This window comes from Notolabrus celidotus, chromosome 19 (genome assembly GCF_009762535.1).
Source record: "Notolabrus celidotus isolate fNotCel1 chromosome 19, fNotCel1.pri, whole genome shotgun sequence".
Classification (NCBI taxonomy): Eukaryota; Metazoa; Chordata; class Actinopteri; order Labriformes; family Labridae; genus Notolabrus; species Notolabrus celidotus.
Window position 1 is genome coordinate 1,325,509 of NC_048290.1, and position 18,142 is coordinate 1,343,650.

Here is an 18,142-nt window from a genome sequence, read left to right on the forward strand (position 1 = left end):
AGTAACTTTAATGGGACAGGAAGAGTTAAAGTAAGTGATGAAGGGGTTGGGGGGAAGGGGGTGAGCTAGGATCCCAGTGTGTCAGTGCGCCAGTTCCCCCGGCAGTCTAGGCCTATAGCAGCATAACAAAAGCTGGTCCAAGCCTGATCCAGCTCTAACTATAAGCTTTATCAAAGTGTTGAAGGTCTCTCTAGTCCAGCTGGATTTAAATGTTGTTTTTTCAGCTTTGTTGTTAATTTAATTTCTTTAAAAAGGTCATTTAGAGTTAGAAAACAAAAAAAATGTGTAATGATATCAATAATTAAGATTAGTGTTATTGTTTTTATTATCTCTTATAATAAGAAAAGTAAATATTAATAATGATAAAAATAGTAATATAATGATAACTAATATGTTACTATTATCATAATTTTTAATTATTATTATTAAGTAAAGAGAGGCAATATTTTTTCCCAATGTTGCACCTGCCCACATCTGAAAGCCCAAAAAGAACAACACATATATAAAGCATGTATTTTAAAATGTTTAATTCAGACATTTTTTTAAAAAACAGTATTTTCTAGGAGTATCCCGTTACAGCTTTCTCTAAAGAACACAAATATAAAATTATATAAAGACAAACTAGCTTTGGTGCCCGACAGACAGACAGACTGCATCACTAGGGCTCAAAGACTCAGGCTCAGACAGCGCCATCTGCTGGTGAAGGAGGATAAAGTAGAAATGCAGGAAGCATCATTCTGGTTATTTGGAGCATATTAAATCAACATCAACGTTTTATTTCAGTCCTTCGGAAGCGCTAAGAAGCTCTTGTTACGTGTACAGTCCACTTTGCACATCGCCACAGGCTCGTTTTCCACCTCACTCGAGGTGCTGATGAACCAACCGGGGCAACTGATGGACTCGTACGTGCTCAGGTTTGGTCCTTCTTGTCCGATCTTCTTCCAGAACAGGAAGCGGTCCATGCCTGCACCCTGGCTGATATTACTCAGGTCCTGCTGAGGACACGGCTGCCAGAGGAATACAATAAAACAGAATGAGATGTTCGTGTTCATCGTCCGGGGGAATGGTGTGTGATATGTTTGTGAGGGATGTTGTGCTCACCTCCAGAATCAACTTGGCTTCCACTCCATCCATGGAGCAGGAGAGGTTGTATTTGTTGATTGACAGCAGGACAGGCAGACCGCTCTGTGCAGTCACTGTTTCATACCGCTTCATATGAATATACACTGAAGAGGAAAAGGAGAAAGTCAAAGTTTATGATGGAGGAGGAGGCGTGTGAAACTTTTTTGTGGAGGTTGGGTAGTTCCAGTTCTGGGACTGAGGCAGCAAACACACTGAGCGTGGGCGAGACAGTCAGCTTCAAAGGGAGCTTGTTCTTTGAAGTGTGGTTGTATCAGGTACTTGTATCACTCCCGCAGAATCCCGGTCTGAGTACTGACCATAGACTGTCTAAATAAGGGACGTAGTATCCGTGACGACCCATCTGTTCCTGAGAGCTGTTTTGAAGCCAATCGACGGCGGCAGCCATATTGGAAATGCTGAACTCAACCAGGCAGTGTGTGACGTAAAGGGGCGGAGTTTGAGCCTCCTAGCCAACAGCTATGTGTTCCCGACCATGAGTCACGTCAGTCATGTCCTTATTTGGGCAAAAACTTGTAATCTTAATATCTTCTGAACCGTCACGTTAGAAATAAATCCCCCCCTGTACAGTGTGTGCCGATAGAGAGATTAGCTTCGTAGGGCCAAGCTGTTTTTTGAACCAGGCTGTAAACATGTTTATTAATGCTGCAAAGATCGTCTTTTTCCCGTTCACATCTATGTGGTCTTCGGTGTTTCTGCAGCCAGCCTCAAGAGGATTCTCGATGTATTGCATTTTATAACACTTCCGCATGGGCTTCATAGTTTGAGACCGGAGGTTGCCGCTCGGTACTGACATGTAAGCTCCGCAATCATGAGCTGCACACAGAGTCAGCTCATGTCCAGTGGCGGTTCTAGACCAATTTTACTGGGGGGGGCAGGCTGGGCCAAGGATGTTGTCAGAGGGACACATTCAACCCTGACAAAAGAGACTGAGAAGGGCGAGGACCGGCTGAGAACAAACTGGCAACACATCAGTGCATCCCTTTATACTAGACATATAGACTACTGTGTTCTAGATCAACATGCAGACTGACAGCAGCTGATTGGCTGTTCACACTCAACATGAGTCCCTTAGCGCTCTAAGGGACTGGAACCAAGTGCCACACGCATGTGTTCCGCCTGTAACATCGGCGCGATACCGAAGCTTTTTTTATTTGTTTGGTGTTGAGGGGGGACCACAGGGGGGTCCAGGTTCAGTTTTACAGGGGCACTGGCCCCTGTTGGCCCCTCCCCAGAACCGCCACTGCTCATGTCAAGAAACCTTGACCTAAACACTGCTCCCTGTGTTTCTGCCCCGTCTCAGCTCCGGCAATCCATCGCCCTCCACAGCAGATACACAAGACTCTACTGTGGAGAAGACCAAAAGACTCCAGATGGTGTTTGAGCCAGGCATGGACATGGACTCATCATGGAGGTAAAGAACCAGTGATTCTTTAACGGACATGAGGAGAACGTCATATAACGACTCTTTGAAAAAACTACGTATTTAATAAGGTTCAACAGTACATTTGTTTGAGACAGTCTGGCTCTGACTCACTGTTGACATGTTGCACAGTTTTGAGGTACTCAGAGTATTTAATAATCTAAAGGTGCAGTTCTACTTTCCCTTGAACTAAAAGGTTCCTGGTCCCCCATTGTTGTCTGCATTTCAACCACGGTCTGAAGTCCCGGGTAGATTGTGTAAATCAGGCCAGTGACGTATGGAGAGAAAAAAAGTAAAAGGCACTACACCAACAGACCAGTAGAGGGCAGTAACACAAAGAGGAATGCCATTCATCACAGATGACACCATAGAAGCAGACGGACAGGCAGGTATCATTATGAGCAACACAACAGTTAGACTGTCAGCATGAAGAGACTCAGCTGGCGCTGTTTTAGATGGTGCTATATTTCATCACAGAAGGAAAAAAAAAACTGTGAATGGTTTTTGAAAAAATTTGATACAAAAAATTTGATAAAAAAAATTTGATAAAAAAAATTTGATAAAAAAAATTTGATAAAAAAAATTTGATAAAAAAAAAGTGAAAAAAAAAATTTGACTAAAAAAAAAATAGTCAGGTATCATTATGAGCAACACAACAGTTAGCCTGTTAGCATGAAGAGACTCAGCTGGTCTGTTTTAGATGGTGCTATATTTCATCACAGATGGATTCACTGAATCAACACGTGAGAGGAGATAAGCGCGAGTAGCAAAGACGTTTCAACACGGCTTTAAAATCCTTTTGAACTCAAAAAGCCGTGGCAGAGATCGGCCGGTGTTTTGGTTTAAACAGCGACTCTGTTAACTGGAGACTCTCAGCCGGATGTATCCCTCATAAACGTTTTTTGAAAAAAAAAAATAAAAAATAAGTTTTGAAAAATTTTTTTGAAAATTTTTGATTGAAAAATTTTTGGGAAATTTTTTTTTGAAAAAAAAGTATTGAAAAATTTTTTTTGAAAAAAAGTTTTGAATTTTTTTTTTTTTGAAAAAAATAAATTTGACAAAAAAAAATGACAAAAAAAAATTGACAAAAAAGTTGACCCGGAGCCTGTGGAAAAAATACATTTTCCTCAAATTTGAAATTGTGCTCCAAAATTAGATAAACATGAAATAAGTGGAAATTTTGCGCCTGCAGTTAAAAACATGTAAAAAGCAAAGAATGAATGAATCAACACGTGAGAGGAGATAAGCGCGAGTAGCAAAGACGTTTCAACACGGCTTTAAAATCCTTTTGAACTCAAAAAGCCGTGATCGCAGAGATCGGCCGGTGTTTTGGTTTAAACAGCGACCCTGTTAACTGGAGACTCTCAGCCGGATGCATCCCTCATAAACGTCTTTAGACCATCATTAAATATCTGATGAGGATATTTTGAAATCTTAATAAAAACTAAACTAGTTTGCATTCCCAGGAACTCCCTCTGTGTTTCAACAGCTGTGTAAACTCCACAAACACTGACACGTTCAGCTGAAGGTCTCCAGTTTACAGGGTCACTTTTAAAACCGGAACACCGGGAGGAGAGACGCATTCACGGTGGGCTGAGAGAAGACTACTGTTACAAGCTGCTAAATCAAGAGAATCACAGCTTCTTCTTTTGAAAAGTACACACACATACAAAAAAGATAGAACAAATAAAAACTACCTATTATCTACCCCTGAACTAAATTTAGACCCTGGGTCCACCGGTCGAGACGCACCTAGTTCCGGGGTAAAGTTCCTGCAGTTGAAAAGTGTATTAAAGTAGGAGTTCTTTCTAAAGTGTCTTGTAAAACAGTCGTACCTTTGCAGTCTTCGTGTCCTCCTCTCAGAGTGACGGACAGCAGTTTCATCATCTCATTATCCAGGACGAAGCTTTTCTGCTCCAGGTCACACAGAGCCAACAACTGAGGAGCGCTGTCAGCTCTCATGAAGGTTTGAAACTTTGTGAAGTTTGCAGTCGTCTTCAGGATAGTTTCTGTGGAAGAATGGAGGCGGATGTTTCATGAGATCACAAGAAGATGTTGAATCACTGCTGCAGCTATGAATTCTGAACTCTGCCCGCCTCTGTAGATAAATTATGTAATTCAATCAATCTTTATTTATAAAGCGCCAAATCCCAACAAATGTTCTCCTCAGACTCTTTCCAAAGACCCAACATCAAGACCGGATCAGATCCAGTCCCATCTTCCAGACAGGACTCAGTCTGATCTCATCTTAATCCACCATGAGCAGAGCACTTTGCAGCATTTAGCAAGTTACAGTGGCAAGGACAAACTTCCTTTAACAGGCAGAAACCTCCAGCAGGACCAGACTCATGTTAGACACACATCTGCTGAGACCGTGTTGGAGAGAGGGATAGAGGGAGATGAAGAGAGAGAGAGAGAGAGAGGATAGTGGGGAGACGGATAGTAGTAGTTGTAGCAGCTGGAGTCTGGCACGTCCACAGCAGCAGAGATCCAGAGGAACCTACGAGACAAGGGAGCTCAGGGACTCCAGAAAGGTCTAAGAAAAGAGAGAAGAGAGGGAGACCAGAAGAAAGAAAAAGAGGAGAATAAATGGTGAAGGAAAGGACGGGATAAGAAAAGGAGAAATGAAGGATGAAGAAAAATGGAAAGAACAAAGAGAGAAAGAAAGAAAGAAAGGAAGAAAAAAAGAAAACGGATGAAATAAAGAGAGAATGAAAGAGGGACAGCAGGAAAGAAGGAACGAAATAAAGGAGAAAAAACGGCAGAGATCCAGAGGAACCTACGAGACAAAGGAGCTCAGGGACTCCAGAAAGGTCTATGGTTAGTAACTTTAATGGGACAGGAAGAGTTAAAGTAAGAGACAGGCAGAGAGAGGAGAGAGAGGGAAAGACAGGATCCCAGTGTGTCAGTCTAAGCCTATAGCAGCATAACTAAGACCTGGTCCAAGCCTGATCCAGCTCTAACTATAAGCTTTATCAAAAAGGAAAGTTTGAAGCCTACTCTTAAAAGTAGAGAGGGTGTCTGCCTCCCGGACCCTGACTGGTAGATGATTCCAAAGGAGAGGGGCCTGATAACTGAAGGCTCTACCTCCCATACTACTTTTAGAGACTTCAGGTACTGATGGAGGAAGATACGTTCTTCGGCAGAAACCTCGAGCAGGACCAGACTCATGTTAGACAGACGTCAGCGAAGAAGAAGAAGAAGTGACAGAGATGTGAAGGGAGATAAAAAGGTTTTGACTGCAAACGAATAAAAAGATCAGACATATTAAATATTAGGTCTTGTCAGTGATGCTGCCTGAAAACCTCCAGCAGGACCAGACTCATGTTAGACACACATCTGCTGAGACCGTGTTGGAGAGAGAGAGAGAGGGAGATGATAATTACATTTAGAGCATTTGTTCAACATGGACAGATAAATGCATACCCTCCACCACGCTCTGCAAGATGGAGCTGCAGCGCTCGCTCCCACTGAGCGCCCTGCCGTTGCGGTACAGAGGCCTTTTCATCCTGGCCACTGCCAGCAGGGTCGCGGTACACTGGAGGGATTTAGGATCGCGGGAAACCACCAGGTCCAGACCCTCCCTGAGTCTGATGGTGTCTTTCTGGTCATCCTTCTGAAAAAAGAACCCAGAAGACAAACCACACGTCACTGTTGTGTTCCCCGACTCAGACCTCCCCTTCGTCTGAGTCCCTCACTCCTGACAGAGAGGAGACATTCAGCGATGAACACTCCTACCAACGCCGTCTTTACGGGGACAGTCGGCAAACAAAGGGGAACAAAGCGTCCAGGATTTTAAAAAACAAAACAGGATTGTTCAGGGTTTTTTTTGTAGTGTTATGGAGAAAAACAGACACTGAATAAAAAGTCAAAGATTTAAAACATGAAGTCAAAGAAGTGACATACAACGTCAGAATTTAAGATGAAAACACACAAAGATATGAGATCAAGACAAAAACAAAGACCAGAGAGCGGCTCGGTTTGTTAAGAGTCCAGTGGAGAATTGGCGCTCTGTAAATGTTACAATGTTACAATGTTCCAATGTCATTTAGCAGACGCTTGTATCCAAAGCGACGTACATACGAGAACAAGAACAACACAAGCAAAGATCTAGACAAGAGGAAACAAGATCAGGACGGGTAACAGAGTGCTTCAAGTCCATTTGGGTGCAGGTACTGCCAAGCAGTGTAAAGGCAATGCACAAAGTAAATAAGGAACATCTACAATGAAGCAACCAACCAATTTAAGACCTTCCATTATCATCATCAACAATTAACATCACCACAATAATGACCAAAGTACCAAGTGCTGGGTCACTCCAGACCTGAACACAGAGTCCCAGAGTAGAGCAGGACAGTGTGAGTCAACTGTAGCTGGAAGACATGATCTGCCCCTGGGGACAACAGTGGAGAACAGTCTAGCTAAGTGCATAGTGCTTCTTAAAGAGCTGGGTCTTTAGCTGTCTTTGGAAAGTAGAGAGGGACTCTGCAGATCGAATGGAGTTGGACAATTCATTCCACCATTTAGTGGCAACAGAAGAGAAGAGTCCAGCTAGTGATTTTGAGGCCTTGTGTGCTGGAAGCACTAGGCGCTTTTCAGAGGCTGAGTGTAGCGGGCGAGAAGGGCAGTAGACCTGGATGAGGGGTTCCAGGTAAACTGGAGCGGTTTTGGTTCCTGCTTTGTAAGTCATGATTAGAGTTTTGTATCTGATGCGAGCTGCAACTGGAAGCCAGTGTAGCTGCATGAGCAGGGGAGTGACATGAGCTGTCTTAGGCTGGTTGAAGACCAGACGTGCTGCTGGGTTCTGGATCATCTGCAGAGGTTTAACTGTGCATGCAGGGAGGCCTGCCAGTAGAGAGTTGCAGTAGAGTAAATAAAGATTGATTGAAAACAAAAACTAGGATGTGGATATCTAGACTTATTTCAAAAATAATAAAGACAGAAAAGTATCAAGATTTAAAAAACAAAGCTATTAGACATAAAGCCAAAGATATGATATAAAGGCAAGAATATGAGACGGTAAGTCAATTTATTTAATAACAAATTAAAGCAAACATGAGTTTCAAATTAAAGGTCAAAAATAAGAGATAAGTCAAAATAAGAGATATAAAGGTGAACTTGTGAGATAAGAGTACTTTAAAATTGAATCAAGTCTGTTCAAGAACATTTGGATAAAATTGCATGTAAAGTTGTGCCCATTTAATGTTATTTTAACAGGAAAAATGTAACAATTTAGATATAAATGCACCACGAAAAATGTAACGATGTAAATGTTATTGCGCCACAAAAAATGCTATATGATGCATGTTTTTATTACCATGAAAAATGTAACAATTTACATGTTATTGTACTATCACAAATGTTGCAATTTATGTTTTTGCACCATGAAAAATGTAACAATTGAATTTTATTGCACCATAAAAAACGTAACAATTTACATGTTTTTGCTCCACAAATAATGCGCCAATTTATGTTACTGTACCATAAAAAGTGCAACAATTTACTTGTAATTGCACCAAGAAAAATCCAACAATGTAAATGTTATTGCGCCACAAAAAGTGTAACAATTTAGATGTAAATCTAACTTGATATGTTATGAGACAAACTGAAGGAAATATCGGGTTAAAATTTAAAGTTAAGAGAGAAAAGTCAAAATTATAACCAATAGCCAAAAAAATGAGGTCAAAAAGTAAAAACAATTCAATATAGATAAAGTAGAAAGTCAAAGATGTCAGATAATGAATCATAAACATCATTAAGGATTAATAATTTAGAGATAAAGGAGTCCTAATCATCAGAATAAAAATGTTAAAAGTGATTAGAAGTCGTTTTTGTGAAATAAGAGTTCAAATTGTGAGAAATATTTAAAAAGAAAAATATGGAAAATAAAAAATAAAAAAAATAAAAAATTGAATATTTTTAAAAATCTACCTGATGGAAAAAAAAGATCCTGAGATGGAAAATTAATATTTTAAATGTATATAAATATTTTACATTTGTATAAATATTTTATTCAAAAATCATTAGAAGTCGTTTTTTTGAAATAAGAGTTCAAATTGTAAGAAATATTTAAAAAGAAAAATATTTTTTTAAAAATCAACCAGATAGAAAAAAAACATCCTGAGACAGAAAATTAAAACTTTAAATGTATATAAATATTTTATTGAGAAGGGATTAGAAGTTGTTTTTGTGAAATAAGAATTCAAATTGTGAGAAATATTTAAAAAGAAAAATATTTAAAAAGAATAAAATAAAAATAAAAAATTGAATATTTTTAAAAATCAACCTGATGGAAAAAAAACATCCTGAGACGGAAAATTAATATTTTAAATGTATATAAATATTTTAAAGTTATTTAAATATTTTATTCAAAAATCATTAGAAGTTGTTTTTGTGAAATAAGAGTTCAAATTGTGAGAAATATTTTAAAAAATATATATTTTAAAAAAATCAACCAGATAGAAAATACAACATCCTGAGACAGAAAATTAATATTTTAAATGTATATAAATATTTTAAAGTTATATAAATATTTTATTCAAAAATCATTAGAAGTTGTTTTTGTGAAATAAGAGTTCAAATTGTGAGAAATATTTTAAAAAATATATATTTTAAAAAAATCAACCAGATAGAAAAAAAACATCCTGAGACATAAAAATTAATATTTTAAATGTATATAAATATTTAAATTAGAAGGGATTAGAAGTTGTGAGAAATGTAAAAGAATATATATATAAAAAAAAAAATCAAACATCCTGAGACAGAAAATTAATACTTAAAATTTTCATGAATTTTCTATTTAAAAATAATTAAGATATAGAAAGTCATAACAAGTCATAATTATGAATAAAAACTCCAATTCATGAGATGAAAAGTCACATTTTTGGATAAATATTAATGTTAAGATATGAGAAGTCTTAGTTGTGAAATAAAAGTCTAAATTATAAAGTGAAAGAAAATATTTAAAGACATATTTTGCTGCTTAAGAGGATGAATCTCACCGTCCCGTTACAGCAGTCGGTTCCAGGAACCTTGTCATCCACGAACAGATGTCTGAAAACCAAAACAGATTCATTTTTAATCTTCACGTTTCTGCAGCCTCCAGGTTTCTGAAGAGGAAATCCATCATTCAGAGCTTTTAGGTGGACAGCAGGCTGCTTCAGCTGCATTCTGATCTTCTGAGTTCCACTGACTCAGGCTCAGATTGTTCCTCTTAAGATGAAACACAGCTTTGTGATTCGGCAGGTTCCCCTTTTTATGTCGTGCTTACCTCAGGCAGAACACACAAACTGCTTATCAAGTGTTGCATGGACTAGAAAGTGAGTCTGTGGTGTGCCAGGTCACATGACCAAACCAACTAACCACGGAGGCAAAGATAGACCAGCCACTCAGATGGACTACAAAGTAAAACGCTGCTTTACAGTGAGAACGCTGAACACATCCACAGTGAGAACGCTGAACACATCCACAGTGAGAACGCTGAACACATCCACAGTGAGAACGCTGAACACATCCACAGTGAGAACGCTGAACACATCCACAGCATCGACACAAAAGTGGAAGAGAGAGTGATATTACTTTCAGAAGTCATGTATATCATAGACCTTTATTTTGCTGCTCTTTGACAGAAACTTTAACCGTGCTGCTGAAACATGCTCGCCTTCTTCTCACAGCCCTCTGACCTGTTTGCATCCTCAACAAAAAAAAAAAGCACAACTAGCATCTGATATCAAGCTGCAAAACCAGACAGACACTAAGGGCCGTCACCACAGACCTTTTTTCTGAGTTTCCTGCAGCTTTCTCAGAAGCTCGACCACTTTGCAGAGTTTTTCCCCTGAGCTTTAATTCTGAGTTAGATTCTGAGTATTCAGGAGCTCTTTAACTGGGCGTTTTTAAAAGTAAACTTGAGACTAAGTTCTTTCATCTGGCTTTTTAACTTGGAGTAATTTCCTTTTAGCCCTGGACTGCATTACTACCACTATGACCATTGTTTTAGCATCATCTTTATTTATTTTATTATATTATATTATATTATATATTTTACTTATTCTTTTTTTCTGATACGTCACTGATTTCATTCTATTGATTTTTTATAATTATTTTACTTTATTTTGATTATTTTCTTTTTCTGATACTTAATTAATTTAATTAATTTTATTATAATTATCTATTTCATTTTATATCTCTGATACTTAGCTGATTTGATTTAATTAATGTGTTGTAATACTTTTATTTTATTATAGTTATTTTATTTTATTTCTCTGATACTTTTTTGATTTTATATTATTGATTTTTTTTTTAATTAGTTTATTTTTCAGATTTTATTTTATTTTATTTATTTTCTGATACTTTTTTGATTTTATTTTATTGATTTAATGTATTTATATCATTTTGTGATACTTCGCTGATTTCATGTTATTATAATTATTTTAATTAATTTTATCTCTCTGATACTTATCTAATTTTATTTTATTGATTTATTGTAATTATTCTATTATTTTTCAGATTTTATTTTAATTATTTCATTTTATTTCTCTGATACTTATCTAATTTTATTTTGTTGATTTATTGTAATTAGTTTATTTTTTGGATTTTATTTTAAATACTTTATTTTTTTTATTTTTCTGATCTTTGATTTTTTTAGAATGATTTTATCTTTGAAGTATTTTATCTCACTTTTATTTCCACTTTGACCTCTTGCTGTTGTTTTCTGTCTCTCTGCTCTTTTTTGCTCTCTGCATCCTTGAATGTATGAAAGTTTCTTATAAATAAAAAGCTGAGCTAAGTGTAAAAGCAGTGTTCCTCTGTTTATTTTTATATATATATTTTTTTTTAATTAATTTTCAAAGTGGACATCAACAACAACAACAACAACAAAAAAACAGAAACTAGAAAGACATAAAAACAACAACAAAACAACAACAACACACATCAGTACAAACAAAGAAGATAAAAGACGAAAAAGACAGAACACCAAAACAATCCACAAGATACAAACAAAACAAGACAAGAAGACAATAACCCGACAGCCCCCAGATCAAGACTCACAACCAGACAGCAACACCCTATAGCACATGCCGCTCAAGTAGCAAAACACACACTGGCAAAGAGGTGAACATATACAAGGCATCGTGCCACCAGCCCTGCCCAAAGAGGGCTAACGGCAACCCGCCAAAACAGCAAAAGGGGATGGGAAAATGCAATTCTTATTTATAAAATAGAGTTCAGATTGAGAGGTACTCCGCCTTTTTGTAACAAATCTGTAATTTCATTGGGTAGATAAACTAAGACTGGTTGCCAAATTTCAAAAAAATATCTGTTGTTCCCTTTTAACTTTGAGGAGAGGCTCTCCATTGGTATAACCTTGTATACTTCTCTGTACCACTGTGTCACTGTTGGTGGTTTTTCCTTGATCCACTGAAACAAAATACACCTTCTTGCTAGTAGAAACAATTTCATTAAAAGGGTGTATTGTGATTGATTAAGATCTAGACCATCTTGTGGAAATCCCAACAGAAACAATGCAGGTTCAAGTTTAATTTTTTTGTTTAAGATTGTATGTACCTCTTTTCTAACGTTTTTCCAGAACCGTGCTATCATAGGGCACTGCCATATTAGGTGAAAGTAAGTTCCCACCTCCTTCTGACATTTCTTGCAGAGTGGAGATATATTAGAGCTACTCTGTTTATTTTTAAAATGTGGAAGTAAATTTGGTTGTTGAGTCTCAGAAACTATCATGAAAAACTGTTAAAAAACTCTCCACACGTACCTGAAGGGGATTTGTCCTCGCACACTGGTCCAAAAGGAGCTTAGAGCCTCCTGCAGCTTGGACCAACAAACAGAGAACAGCTCTCGAGACGAGGTCACAAGCCGAGCCGCTCCTCTCGAAAGCATCAACGTTCCCCTTGAGGAGCTGAGCACAAAGAAGAGTAACAGAAACTTACACGTGGTCAGGACAGATTTCAGACTCACAGCTCCTCTTTAACTTTTAAGAGTTGTCTGGTTTTTTTTAAGTAGCATCTTGTTTTATAGATTTAAAAACAGAAGAAATAACTTTAGTAAACTTACCCATCCAAAGCATCAGCCAGGTCGAAGTCACTCATTCTCCTGATGTGAAAGAATGATCAGATACTCTGACTTGCTGACTTTCACTCATGCTGTGGGTGTGACAGAGCACTTTAAAGCATCACTACTTCCTTACTCCACCTGACATACCCATGTCGTCACGTCACATTCACAGTCCAGAGCAGGAAGACCTGTCTCTCTTGCAGTGCCTTCTCTCTGCAAAATAAAGCTTTAAAAAAAAAAACATCACCTGAGACAACTGAAAGGAGAGCTCGGACACTTTCTGTCTCTGAACAGGTGCTTCTCTCTGATCCTCCACGCTGCTCTTGCAGTAGTATGAGCTCATTTGACCTAGAAACAAGAAACCCTACTAGAACAGGATGCAGGTGGTTCTTATGTGAGTTTGGTGCTAAGTAATTCATGAGGATGAGTTCACCCACATGAGACAGCGGTGAAGGTGTTTGTAGCTCCGTGCATCACGTAGAGGTTTTCGGTGCGTCAGGCGCAGACTGCATGTGCAATGATTGTGTTTGTGTTACATGCAAACGAGTGAAAAACCCAACAGATTCGGGGAAACACTGATATGAGTGTGGCTGCGTGGTTAAAGAGTGAAAAGGGAACACTACAGCACTGGATCCTCCACAAGCCTCTGCATGCAGTGAAGAAACCAAAGCACCAAAAATGTGGCTTAAAGGCAGGCCGACACTAGAGCCGCTGTAGCAACATGGCGGCCTGTAGATATGTAAATATTAAGAGCTCATTCTAATGACCGGACCTTTTCAATCAGAGCTCCAAGTCTGTGGAACTCCCCCTCGCCACTGACAATTAGACAGACCACAACCTTAACTGCTTCTAAATCCTCACTCCAGGCATTTCTCCACCCTTAATTCTTGACTTTGCTCTGCATTCAGACGTCTTGGTTTGCTTCTGTCTTTTTCTCCCCCTGTTTGCACCGTTTTGCATGCTTTGTAATTCTCTGCTTTTTTGTTGTAAAGCACTTTGTGACCTTGTTAAGATAAGATAAGATGAGATAAAATAAGATAAGATAAGATGAAATGAGATAAAATAAGATGTGATGAGATAATATAAGATAAGATGAGATAAGATGAGATAATATAAGATGAGATGAGATAATATAAGATGAGATGAGATATGATGCAATGAGATATGATGCAATGAGATAAGATGGGAAGATATAAGATGAGATGAGATTATATAATATGAGGTGAGATGATATAATATAAGATAAGATGAGATGAGATAATATAAGATAAGATGAGATGAGATAATATAAGATGAGATGAGATATGATGCAATGAGATAAGATGGGAAGATATAAGATGAAATGAGATTATATAATATGAGGTGAGATGATATAATATAAGATGAGATGAGATGAAATAATATAAGATAAGATGAGATGAAATAATATAAGATAAGATGAGATAATATAAGATAAGATGAGAATATAAGATAAGATGAGATGATATAAGATAAGATGAGATAATATAAGATAAGATGAGATAATATAAGATAAGATGAAATAATATAAGATAAGATGAAATAATATAAGATAAGATGAGATAATATAAGATAAGATGAGATAATATAAGATAAGATGAGATAATACAAGATGAGATAATATAAGATAAGATGAGATAATATAAGATGAAATAATATAAGATAAGATGAGATAATATAAGATAAGATGAGATGATATAAGATAAGATGAGATAATATAAGATAAGATGAGATAATATAAGATAAGATGAAATAATATAAGATAAGATGAAATAATATAAGATAAGATGAGATAATATAAGATAAGATGAGATAATATAAGATAAGATGAGATAATACAAGATAAGATGAGATAATATAAGATAAGATGAGAATATAAGATAAGATGAGATAATATAAGATGAAATAATATAAGATAAGATGAGATAATATAAGATAAGATGAGATAATATAAGATAAGATGAGATATGATGAGATGAGATAAGATGGGAAGATATAAGATGAGATGAGATTATATAATATGAGGTGAGATGATATAATATAAGATGAGATGAGATGAAATAATATAAGATGAGATGAGATGAAATAATATAAGATAAGATGAGATAAGATAAGATGAGATTATTTGGGCATGGCTACCTAAACCGTTTTTTGAACCAGGCTGTAAACATGTTTATTTCTGCTGTGAAGATCGTCTTCTTTGAATGGGTGTGAATGTGGTTTCCCCGGTTCCTGCAACCAGCCTCTAGTGGACACTCAGTGAACTGCAGTTTTTAGCACTTCCGCATGCCGTATCACTGCTCGTCGTAGATAATTAATCAATCAATCAATCAATCAATCAATCAATCGATCGATCGATCGATCGATCAATCAATCAATCAATCAATCAATCAATCAATCAATCAATCAATCAATCAATCAATCAATCAATCAATCAATCTTTATTTGTATAGCGCCAAATCACAACAAACGTTATCTCAAGACGCTTTCACAAACAAAGGAGGTCTAGACCACTCTATGTCAAATTATGAACAGAGACCCAACACAAAGACAGGGTAAGACTCAGTCTGACCCCACCTTAATCCACCATGAGCATTACACATCGCAGTATTTAGCTAGTTACAGTGGTGAGGACAAACTTCCTTTTAACAGGCAGAAACCTCCAGCAGGACCAGACTCATGTTAGACAGCCATCATGCCTCGACCGAGTTGGGTCTGGAAAGACAGATAGAGGGGAGTAAGAGAGAGAAGTGATAGTGATGAGACGAGTCGTAGAAGCTGTTGCTGCTGGAGTCCAGCACGTTCGTATCAGCTGGAGTCCAGATCGTCCGCAGCAGGAGGACGTCTACGGCAGCTCAGAGGAACCTACGAGACAAGGGAGCTCAGGGACTCCAGAAAGGTCTATGGTTAGTAACTTTAATGGGACAGGAAGAGTTAAAGTAAGTGATGAGGGGGTTGGGGGGAAGGGGGTGAGCTAGGATCCCAGTGTGTCAGTGTGTGTAGATAACAGCTGGTTCTAGAGAGAGCTACACATGTATTTATTCTACCATCTGATCCTCTGAGTGTCTCCTGTCTATGTGATCAGAAAAGACGTGTTTTCTAGTTCAGCTGAACCAGCTAAGACGCTGAGCTGGAAATTCCAAGTCTGGAAACTCTCTGCATTTGCCGACCACAAGCATGGGGGCGACTGCATCTATGGGCATTTCCCCAAACAGACAGAAGGTCAACAGAGACAGTCACAGGTACACTTCACACTTCTTCACACCTCTTGTGTTTTCAGGAAGTTTATTCTCTAAAGATTTGAGAGTTGGAAAGTGCGAGGAGATATTTAAAGACGTGCTCTGCTTGTAACAAAGGCAGGAAGTGGAATCGGTGGTCTGGCCTATCTGAGATCTTGGACTTGAGGTGATACTTTCACAACCTATACAGATTGTTTGAAGTGTTCTTGCAGCAGTCATTAAGTCATCAATCACTTCTTCAATCACTTCTTATTTGTGAGGCGCTTGAGACAAACTGTGACGACTTTTTAGCCGGCTGAGGAACTTACTGTGTGCGTGTGTACTGCACGCACACAGGAGGAGCGTCTGTTCACGATGTCACAGGAAAGATTCACAACAGGGATGCAAATGTATTCTTCATAACCAATCTTTGGAAATGTCTCCTCATCCATGTTGTCTTTCTGGTCCTCTGAAAACCTCTGACCTGTTGACTCCAGGCCTGGCTCCGCTCATCATGACTTTGGTTTGTTGTTGCAGTTAAGTGAAATACGATCTGGTGATAACACAGAGTGTTTTATTCTGAAAATTAACCGGATGTTTTCATTTTGTTTTGGTGAAACCTGACTTCCTGTCCCGCTCCATCTGCTCTGTTGAGCAAAATAATGTCTCAATCAAGCGGCAACCTCCGGTCTAAAAATATGAGGTCAATGCGGAAGTGCTAAAACAACTGCAGTTCATCGAGGATCCACTTGAGGCTTGCGCCAGAAGTACCGGAAACCACATACACACCAATTCAAAGAAGCCGATCTTTACAGCAGAAATAAACATGTTTACAGCTTGGTTCAAAAGACGAGTGGAGTCTGGATAGCTCATGTCTTGATCGGCTCACACTGTACGGGGGGGGGGTTTCATAACGTGGTAATTTCAAAGATATTGAGATTACGAGTCTTCCAATGAGAGGCACAGCTGACTTGGTTAACAGGCGGGAACACTGTAGCTGTTGGCGAGGAGGCTCAAAGCCCCGCCTCTTCACGTCACACTTGCTTGACAGCAGTTATGTTGAGTTCAACATTTCCAATATGGCTGCCGATGACGATTGGCCTCAAAACAGCGCTTCAGAAACAGATGGGTGACGTCACGGATACTTGGTCCATTATTTATACAGTCCATGATCTAGATTAATGCATCATGCTCCGGCATCCGGCAAAAATAGAAGTCTTGCATATCTGATCTGGAGGGCTCTAACCTGCCGGATCATCCCCCTTTTCGACCGAGGCAGTTTCAGCGCCGGTGCAGAGCCGGCACTCAATTGAGAACCGGTTTTTCGTGTTTCAACTGCTAGTGAACCGGCTCCACGCTGGGAAAACAGAGCGGCTCCAAGTCTTTGATGGTCTAGAACCGCGAACCTCTTACCTCAGAGGCGAGGGGCAGGGTTGAGACTAATGGATTCCAAGGCAAAGCAGCGTTCGGCCGAGGAGACGAGCTGCCGTTGTCCTCCATCGTTGTTGTTGTTGTGAGGGAAAGCACTCGCGTAAATCTGACGTCATGACGTGCCTCTTCCACGGGCTCTAGCGGGCGGAAAAACAAACGGTTGCCGTGCTGTGGCGGTTCTAGGGAGGGGCCAACAGGGGCCGTGGCTCCTGTAAAACTGAACCTGGATCCCCCTGTGGCCCCTCCTCCACATCAAACAAATATTATACATTCAAAAAAAGCTTCGGTATCGCGCCGATGTGATAGGCAGAACACGTGCGTGTGGCACTTGGTTTCAGTCCCTTAGAGCGCTACACTGCCAGAAGGTAAAGTCAACATGCTCATCACCTGCCCTCAGAACTAGATCACTGACAACCTGCACTGAAGTCCTGCAGCTTAAAACAGACAACCATTATCAGAACTGCGCACTACACTCGTGTGGAGTGTAAACAGCCAAACAGCTTACACGTTGATCTAGTACACAGTAGTATATATGTCCTATAGTATAGTATAAAGGGATGCACTGATGTTTTGCCAGTTTGTCCTCAGCCGGTCCTCGCCCTTCTCAGTCTCTTTTGTCAGGGTTGAATGTGTCCCTCTGACAACACCCTTGGCCCCAGCCTGCCCCCCCCAGTAGAATTGGTCTAGAACCGCCACTGGTGCCGTGTTGGTTCGCAAGTTCAACCAGCTCCGAACCAGCATGAGCACCTGCCCGGAAATACAACCCGGTTCACGTTGTTCGAAAAGAGGTATCAGAGACGCAGCCGGAACGCAACCCAGTGGATCCAGTGGAAGTTAAAACATT

The 18,142-nt window shown here is 38.9% G+C and overlaps 1 protein-coding gene across 2 annotated transcripts; it reads right to left on the minus strand.

Annotated features, from left to right (window-relative positions):
- Positions 1 to 510: 510 nt before the first annotated feature.
- il1b (interleukin 1, beta) lies at positions 511 to 13,541 on the minus strand. 2 transcript variants are annotated; one of them, XM_034709838.1, is made up of 8 exons: positions 12,879 to 13,541; positions 12,632 to 12,720; positions 12,333 to 12,476; positions 9,565 to 9,616; positions 5,990 to 6,179; positions 4,399 to 4,572; positions 1,102 to 1,226; positions 511 to 1,007 (listed from the first exon to the last, which is right to left on the minus strand). In XM_034709838.1, the coding sequence occupies exons 2-8, from the start codon at positions 12,664 to 12,666 to the stop codon at positions 780 to 782; spliced, it is 948 nt and encodes a 315-aa protein (XP_034565729.1). In that variant the 5' UTR covers positions 12,667 to 12,720; positions 12,879 to 13,541; the 3' UTR covers positions 511 to 779. The 2 variants fall into 2 exon arrangements, with proteins under 2 accessions (XP_034565729.1, XP_034565728.1); XM_034709837.1 differs by having other exon boundaries at positions 12,632 to 13,541.
- Between the last annotated feature and the right edge of the window lie 4,601 nt (positions 13,542 to 18,142).

Bases quoted from the DNA above. Each gene is read 5' to 3' on its own strand.
- il1b (XM_034709838.1), bottom strand. From the start codon at position 12,666: ATGAGTGACTTCGACCTGGCTGATGCTTTGGATGG. The intron at 6,180-9,564 runs GTGAGATTCATC...TTCTTTTTTCAG, and splicing joins CCGACTGCTGTAACGGGACG to AAGGATGACCAGAAAGACAC. The intron at 1,008-1,101 runs GTGAGCACAACA...TTCCTCTGGCAG, and splicing joins AAGCCAAGTTGATTCTGGAG to CCGTGTCCTCAGCAGGACCT.